This window comes from Zootoca vivipara, chromosome 2 (assembly GCF_965207765.1).
Source record: "Zootoca vivipara chromosome 2, rZooViv2.hap1.1, whole genome shotgun sequence".
Lineage (NCBI taxonomy): Eukaryota > Metazoa > Chordata > Lepidosauria > Squamata > Lacertidae > Zootoca > Zootoca vivipara.
The window spans coordinates 111170848-111178999 of NC_142584.1; the positions used below are offsets into that span (position 1 = coordinate 111170848).

At 47.0% G+C, this 8152-nt stretch overlaps 1 protein-coding gene across 6 annotated transcripts in view; it reads left to right on the forward strand.

The window, feature by feature from the left end:
* The window catches only part of LOC132591586 (uncharacterized), a 93789-nt gene that overhangs the window by 31501 nt on the left and 54136 nt on the right, over positions 1-8152 (forward strand). For 3 of the 6 annotated variants that reach the window (XM_088663519.1, XM_088663520.1, XM_088663518.1), the window contains one exon: positions 1751-1901. The exons of 1 other annotated variant lie outside the window; for it this stretch is intronic. In XM_088663519.1, the coding sequence (XP_088519645.1) occupies positions 1802-1901 (100 nt within the window). In that variant the 5' untranslated portion in view covers positions 1751-1801. Of the gene's footprint in view, positions 1-1714; positions 1902-6560; positions 6573-8152 lie in introns of all 6 variants that reach the window. 2 more of the 6 variants (XM_088663537.1, XM_088663516.1) reach the window with 2 other exon arrangements.

Here is an 8152-nt window from a genome sequence, read left to right on the forward strand (position 1 = left end):
TTTGTTTTCTTTTTCTAAGCCAGGGGTGTCAAACTCAAATTCATCGGGGGCCGCATCAGCAGTTTGGTCACCCTCAAAGGGCCGGTTGCGTCTGTAGGACTATGTGTCCACTCTTTATTATCATAAATTATTGTCACTGCATTCAATTATTACTGTTTTTTGTAATAATGTAAGCTCATTCCCGCCCCCACGCTGATCACATTCCTGCGTCGTGGCGCGTGTGTGGGAGGGGATGTAAACGAGGGAAATTTGAACAAAAGGTGGGGATCGACGGCTTCTGGGGGGGGGGGCTCAACTAAACCTTCGGCAGGAAGGAGAAAGCCACTGCTGGGATTAAAAACCTGCAGATGGAAAGAGGGCTTCCCTCTCCCGCCCTGCGCACACCCAAACCCCGCTAGGCAGGATGCCACACGCTGCAACCCACCCCATGCTTTGGAGAGGGGCAGGAACATGCGGTGCAGCGCCAACTCCCTGCTTTGCTTTTGCATCTTCCCTCCTCAGCGCCAGAATCCCTTTCCCTCGCGCTGAGGGAGGGCAGCGGATTTCCCGAGGAGGAAGGCGGCGGCAGCCCCAGCGGACGTGCATCTTCGCCTCAGAGCTGCTCTTCCCCCCCACCCGCGCTGTTGTCGTCTTCGCCACCGCTTCTCCCTACTGCAGGCAGAGGAGGCTTGAAAACCTCCCCTCCCCCCCAAAAAAATCCCCTCCCACCTACTCAAACCGCGAGGCGACTCCATCTGGAGCCCTACATCACGAGGGGCTGAGAGGAGGTGGCGGCAGAGCGGGAAGAGCAGGAACCCGTGCCGTCGTCGCCGCCTCCCTCCTGGCCGCCCCCCGGGGAGCAGCTCCGCCGGAACTGAGAAGCCAAAGGGCGGCTCGGGGGTGGGGGGCAGAGCAAAAGCCAGGCACCCTCCCGAGTGTCTATGAGGAGAAAACGGGGGAAGAGGGAAGAGAAACCCGGCTCCATCAAGAGAGCGGCTGTTGCGCTTTGCCTACTTCCCCCTCAGGCTCACTCCGCGTCCCTTTCGCCCGCTCACTCGCCCACCTCCCGGATGCAGCAGAGGAGAGGAAGGGAAGCGGCGGGCGGCGGCTCCCCAGTGCCGCCTCACTCGCTCTCGGAGACAACAGCAAAGCCCGCCAAAAAAAAAAAAATCCAGCGCTGCTCCGTCCCGGCACCAACTTTGCCGGCGGCGCCTGTAGGGCTTTCCTACCTCCTCGGCGGGCCTCCTCCTCCTCCTCCTGCATCTCACTTCCCCGTCTGGCCGCTGTGCCACTGCCTCCCTCAGCTTCATTCAAAATTGAAATTCCCTGGCCAAGGCCGTCAGCGCGGCTCCAGCGCCCCGGCCTCCGCCTGCAGCCCCGCCCCCGGTTTTGACCCTCGGCCAATCGCAGGCTCCAGAACTACTGTCAGCGGCTATTGTCGGCGCCGGCTACGCGGGCCACATGACGAGGTCTGGCGGGCCGGATTAGGCCCCTGGGCCTTGTGTTTGACACCCGTGTTCTAAGCTTTCGTTGTGTGCGTATGTGTTGCTTTTAAACCAATAAAGACTAAATAAACAAAATAAAAAATAAAAAGGAAGGGAGGTGTTTGAAAATGGGTGGAGGCTCTTGGGACGGGGGTGCCCAGTTGGGGCTTCTCCAGGGGCAGCAGAATGTCTTGGGCAGGAGAATCCCTGCAGGGGCTCTGAGACTCCCTTGGCTTCTTCCTCCCTCCCAGGAAGCTGCAACTTGCTCTGTTTTCTGCTCTCCTCAGGAAGCTGAACATGCAAACCTAGCTGAGACGGAACCTGCAAACCTGGCCAGGATGGAAGGAGGAAGATGGACGGTTGACCTGGTCAGGCTGTCTCCTGCATCCCTCCCCACAACCTCTGAGCATTCCCTCCCAGGACCCAGGGAGAAATCTGGTGAGTTCCAGGGGAGAGGAGATGGGGATAGGGATGGATGGATGGTGGATGGAGAAAGAGGTAAAGATGGAGAGGAAACAAAAAGCAGAGAGTTCTTGGCAGGAAGAATGAAGGGGTGAGGCCTTCTCCAAAGCAACTCTTTGTTTCTTGAATCCCTTTCATAAAGTAGTGGGGGCAGTTTTTTTTTCTTTTATTTTTTTCTCGTTCTGCCTCGTGTCTTTTTTAAAATAAAAATAAAAATTTTTATTGGTTTTACAAAATAAACATAGGAGACACAAATCATATTCGTTCCACCCTCTTCCACCCCCCCCCACGAGCCTCCTCCTGCCACGAGATGGTCCCGTGCCGGGCGGATAGTTTAAGGTGATCCATTTTTATAGTTGAGGTTTATCCCCATCCCCCTCCCCCTCCTCCCTCCCCCAGAGTCCTCTTCTGCCACCAGTGGGACCCGGGTTACGAGACAAGACAGAGAAGAGTATCCACCCCACTATCTATCCATACGTCTCTACTAAGAAAAAAGAAAAAGAGCCCCCCCCCATCCCTCCCTCTCCCGCCCTAAAAAAAAATAAAAAAATCCCCTCCCCCCACAAAAAAGAAAGAAAAAGAAGAGAAAGGATATATCTATCTATCTATATATCTATTCATTCTTCATGCACATTTTTATATTGGCTTCCCCTACCTCCCCCCTTCCAGATTTGCATTTTAAGATCTCAATTAAGCAGTTTTCTATTCATAATCCCCGTTCTATTTCCCAACTTCCCAATCTTATTTTTTTTACATATTGTCCATTTTTTTCTGAATTCTCTTTTAATATTATTTCATCCCCCCACCTCGCCCCCAGGACCCATCCTAGGGGCAAGGGAGGTTCCAAAACAATTCTTTTTCGAATTGTGCTCCCTCCCACTCCACCCCAGTGACACCCCCCCCTGCCACCAGGAGTCCCCAGAAGGCCAATTTTTGATTTTTTCATCTACTCTCAGTTTTTTTTCCTACCCCCCCCCCCGGTCCCAGCCAGTCCCTTCCATTCCAGCAAGATCCAAAGTCCGCAATCCAGTTTTTCCATCCTTTTATCCGTCCTGATAACAAAAAAAAAAAATCTTTCCTACTTCATCCCACCCCCTTTCTGGCATGTTTTACCACCCGAACAACTCTATTCCCCTGGACTTCTCCCTTTCTTTGGACACTTGTTACTTTGTAAATGTTCTGGGATCCAAAAAAGTTCTGATTTTTCCTCAATATAGGAACTCTAGACCCAAACCAGTCTTGTTGGACATTTTCCTGCTTTCCCTCCTGGTAGCTTTTTTCTTGTTTTGAATTCTCAACGACCTTCAGTTCAATTTCCTTGATATCTTCCTCTGACTTTTCCGACTTGACTCTACTGTCCTCAGACTGTAAAAAGTCACTGTCGTTCAAATCATTGGCATTAATGTCTTCTTCTAATTTTGAATTATTGATGATGTTGTCCTCCGCTTGTAAGTGTTGTTCTCCTTCTCGCTGTTGTAGTATATCATGGCACACTCTCAATTCGAAGAGCAGTTCCAAAACTTTCTGTTGAAATCCAGGTGCATAAACTTCTGTTGACATTTCTAGACCGTTTCAAGGTCAGCACTTTCCTGGGAAAACGGAAATGGTTGCTACATATTCCTCCGTCAACATTTGACACAAACTGGCTGTATTGTTTCTTCTTAATTACTGTTACAGTCACCTCTTAAAAGCTTTTTAAAACAAAGTAACTCCGCAAAGTCCATTCAATCTTTTCCTTTTTATTCCTTCTTCCCAATCCCTTTAGTTCGCTGGTCTGTCAGGACCACCGTCTCCGGGGAGGGAGGGGGCTTTTCCAACTTTTAAATCCTGTCTGTGCAGGGAATTTTAACTGCAAATATCCTTCTCCCCTTTACCCTGCCTCAAGGGGAGAATCGTTTTTTAAGTCCTTGTAAATTTCTTAATAGAAAATAAAGTTCTTTTCCAGGCTACGGATATTTTTCGGCTGCTTCTTAAATCAATCTGTGGGAGGAGATGGCTTCCGTTTTTTAGGTCTCTCTCCCGTTCCGAATTGATAACCAATAAAGTAAAATTTCAGTCCTTTACTCACAGAGTCCAATTCTCTGGATCCTATATTTTGGAAGAATCTGCCGCACACCACCTCCGGCTCGAAGCTTCACTTCGCTAGGGTAAAACTGACGTTCAAAATGGCCCCCGCGACTACAACCCTTTGCTCCGGGGCTCTTATTAGAACTCACCGGAGACTTGGGGAATCACCAAAATTGAGGCACCACTGAACTCTTCGTTCTCAGAACGCTCCTTCTGAAACTCTTTTGGGGCGCTGCGTCGCTTTCGCAGCCCTCCCCCCCCCCCTAGCAAAGCTGGGCTGTCTCGGAACTCGAGACAAACCCGGCCGGTCAGATCGGGCGACAAACCGGAAGCCGATTTTCTTCCTCCAGGATTTTAAATCTTAGGAGTTACAGTGGTACCTTGGTTCTCAAACTTAATCGGTTCCGGAAGTCATCCAAAAGCAAAGCGTTCCAAAACCAAGGTGCACTTTCCCATAGAAAGTAATGCAAAATTGTAGTTGATAAAAATTTAAATTATTATTTTTTGTACCTGCACTGATGATACTCATTGTTTGGATGGGGGGCTTTTATCCCTTTCCACAGTCACTCACTCAATCATAAAACAAAAAGCAAGCAGAGGACCGCTTCTGCACACATACGCAGCGCAATAGAGCACTTCTACGTGTGCGAGCGGAGAAATCTGGAAAAATTACGTAACGTAACACGAGGTACCACTGTATTGATACATTCTCCACATTTTTATCTATCTAAATTGTCCATGAACTGACTTATTTTACAAGTGATTCCTAAAGTCCAGATAACGTTTTGATTTCCTTCCAGTAATCTCATAGGTAAATTTTCCCCATTCTTTTTTAAAGTCCTTGTTTTCTGTTGCATACATACCGTATATTATGGCGTGTGAGACGACTTTTTAACCCCAGAAAATCGTCTCAAAAGTCGGGGTCCGTCTTATACGCCGGGACTGGAGAATCTGCGGTCGCCGCATCTGGTGGTGGGAGCTCAAAAACGGCCACGGCCGCATCCCCGCTGTATGCGACGGCCGTATGAACACCCAGGGAATGAGGGGAGCCTCTTCACTGCCGTCCCCACTCTCCTCCTCTCTGGCTCCTTTTCCCTCTCGCTGCCTCTGCCTGCCTTGATCTCTCTCTCTCTTTCCCTGCACTGCTGCTTCGATTGCTGACTCTCCCTGCCTTATTTCTCCGTGTCTCTCTCTCCCTGCGTTGCTGCTTCCTCCGCTGACGCTCCCTGCTTTATCTCTCCGTCTCTCTCTCTTTCTCTCTCCCCGCGTTGCTGCTTCCTCTGCTGACTCTCCCTGCTTTATCTCTCCTTGTCTCTCTCTCTCTCTCTCTCCCCGCGTTGCTGCTTCCTCCGCTGACTCTCCCTGCTTTATCTCTCCGTCTCTCTTTCTCTCTCCCCGCGTTGCTGCTTCCTCCGCTGACTCTCCCTGCTTTATCTCTCCGTGTCTCTCTCTCTCTCCCCACGTTGCTGCTTCCTCCGCTGACTCTCCCTGCTTTATCTCTCCGTCTCTCTCTCTCTCTCTCCCTACGTTGCTGCTTCCTCCGCTGACTCTCCCTGCTTTATTTCTCCATGTCTCTCTCTTTCATTGAGGAGGAAGGCTGGACTGAGCTGTTTTCCTTGATACACTCGCTTTGTATGATGAGAGGTTTGTTTTTTAAAAAAATGAGGTGGTATTCAAACATGTAATACAGTCCAAGACAAGCTTTGCCATTTAATTCTATGGCATATAAACTGACCAAAAGTGTGGAAGGAACTGGAGTAGAAGAGACTACTCTGGGTTGAGTTGTTTTTAATCTTCAATCGCCAATACACAACTCCATGAATTAGGCTTTTTCTCCCACTGTAGCTTCAGATCTGAACCCCTTCTGCCCTTGGTTTTCTTAAATGGTTTTATATTCATTGCATTTTAGACTTTCCCTAGTGAATGGGGGGGGGGGCGAGAAGCCATGGCAAAAGGGCAGCTCTCCCAGGAAAGGATGTGGAGAAAAGGCCATCGAGTTTCAATGAAACCCAGTTCATCCCACAGGAGCATAGGGAGTTGCCTTATAGACCAAGCAAGGCCATTGGTCCATCTCACTTGGTGCTGTCTGCACTGACTGGCAGCAGAGCTCCAGGGATTACCATATTGAAATCAAATCTGATATTTTTTAATTTTTTATTTGGTGTGCATTGGAAGAGGGGTAGTCTTAGATGGCGAGTATATCCCAAACTCTATATTTTAACTGGAAAAGTTGGGGGTCGTCTTATACGCCGGAATATACGGTAGTGTTTTCTGGTCTTTTGAGATTTTGGTACCTGTAATTCCAAATAAAGAGGCTTCTGGTTTCTTAACAAAAATTATTTTAAACTGTTTTTTCTCAATTCATTATATACCATTTCCCAAAATGATACTGTAATCTTATGTGACCACCACATATAGCATTTACATTTCCATCAGATATTTGAACTTATTCTATACATTTTAGATAACTTGAAGGTAAAGGGAACCCTGACCATTAGGTCCAGTCGTGACCGACTCTGGGGTTGCGGCGCTCATCTCGCCTTATTGGCCGAGGGAGCCTGCATACAGCTTCCAGGTCATGTGGACAGCATGACAAAACCACTTCTGGCAAACCAAAGCAGTACATGGAAACATCGTTTACCTTCCCGCTATAGCGGTATATATTTATCTACCTGCACTTTGACGTGCTTTTGAACTGCTAGGTTGGCAGGAACTGGGACCGAGCAACGGGAGCTCACCCTGTTGCAGCGATTCGAACCGCTGACCTTCTGATCGGCAAGCCCTAGGCTCTGTGATTTCACCTACAGTGCCACCTGCGTCCCATTTAGATAACTTACTAGGAGTCAAATACCACCAATACATCATTTTCATGTAGTATTCTTTCAATGTACAGCAAGGTGTGAATTTCAGATCTGTTTTCCAAAGCCTCTCCCAATCTGCCTTTTGCATGTTATGTCCTAAGTCCTTTTCCCTTTTAGTCATACCTGATTCGACCTGTTCATGCTTTGTACACCATTCTAGGAGCAAGTTCTAGATTTTAGACAGATTTTTTATGTTACTTCCTAAGATTTTTTTTCCCCAATTGTGATGTCTCATAATTAAAACCTTTCTTTTTGACTTTTTTATGTATAACTCTGTTCTCTGTTGTAATTCCTTTTTTTCTTGCTCTATCATGCTTTTTACCAAAAGCTTAGTCTTATTCTTGTTTAGTTTAAATTACAAGGTCAACTGCAAAAGCTTTTAATTTACCATATATGTTTTATTTCCTATTGTTATTCCTCTAATTAAGTTCTCCAGTCTTTCTCTCTTGCCAGGACCTCTAAATAATAATGGTAATAGGGGATAACCTTGTCCCCTTCATTATTTTACACTTCTCTGTTATAACCTTATTAACAATAAGCATGGCCTGTTGGTAAGAATAAATTGCATCAATTCCTCTCCCTAATTCTCTCCCAAAACTCATTTTTTCTATTATCTTTTTCATAAAAGCCCATGAAACGTTATCAAAACCCTTTTCCGCATCTATTTAACATTAAGGCCGCTTTTTCTCATTTCTTACTTCCAAATATTCAATCATATCAATTATATTCCTTATATTCTCCTTCATCTGATGTTTTGATAGAAAGCAGGCCTGATTGTGATTAATTTTTTCTACTAAAACACCTTTCATTGTATTGCCCAAAATATGAGCAATACTCTACATGGAGAATTTTTTCTCGCCTTTTAGTTCAAGAATTATTGAGTTGTGGTCCAAAAGCATTCTTGGTTGTATTTCTAATCTTTCAATCTATGGTCTTTCATTATACAGGAGACAGTGATGGCCAACAACTTGGACAGCTTGAAAAAGGATTAAACTGATTATGTGCTCTGCCCTTGTGGACCTAGGCAATAATGCTTCTTAATACTAGTTCCTGGAAAGCACAGGAAGGCAGAGAGCTCTTGTGCTCATATCCTGCTTGCTGGTTTCCCACAGGCATCTAGTTGGCCACTGTGAGAACAGGATGCTGGACTAGGTGGGCCTTTGCCCAGTCGAGCAGCCTATTCTTATGTTCTAATACAGGCATCCCCAGACTTGGCCCTCCAGATGTTTTAGGACTACCAACTCCCACCATCCCTAGCTAGCACATGACCAGTGGTCAGGGATGATGGGAATTGTAGTC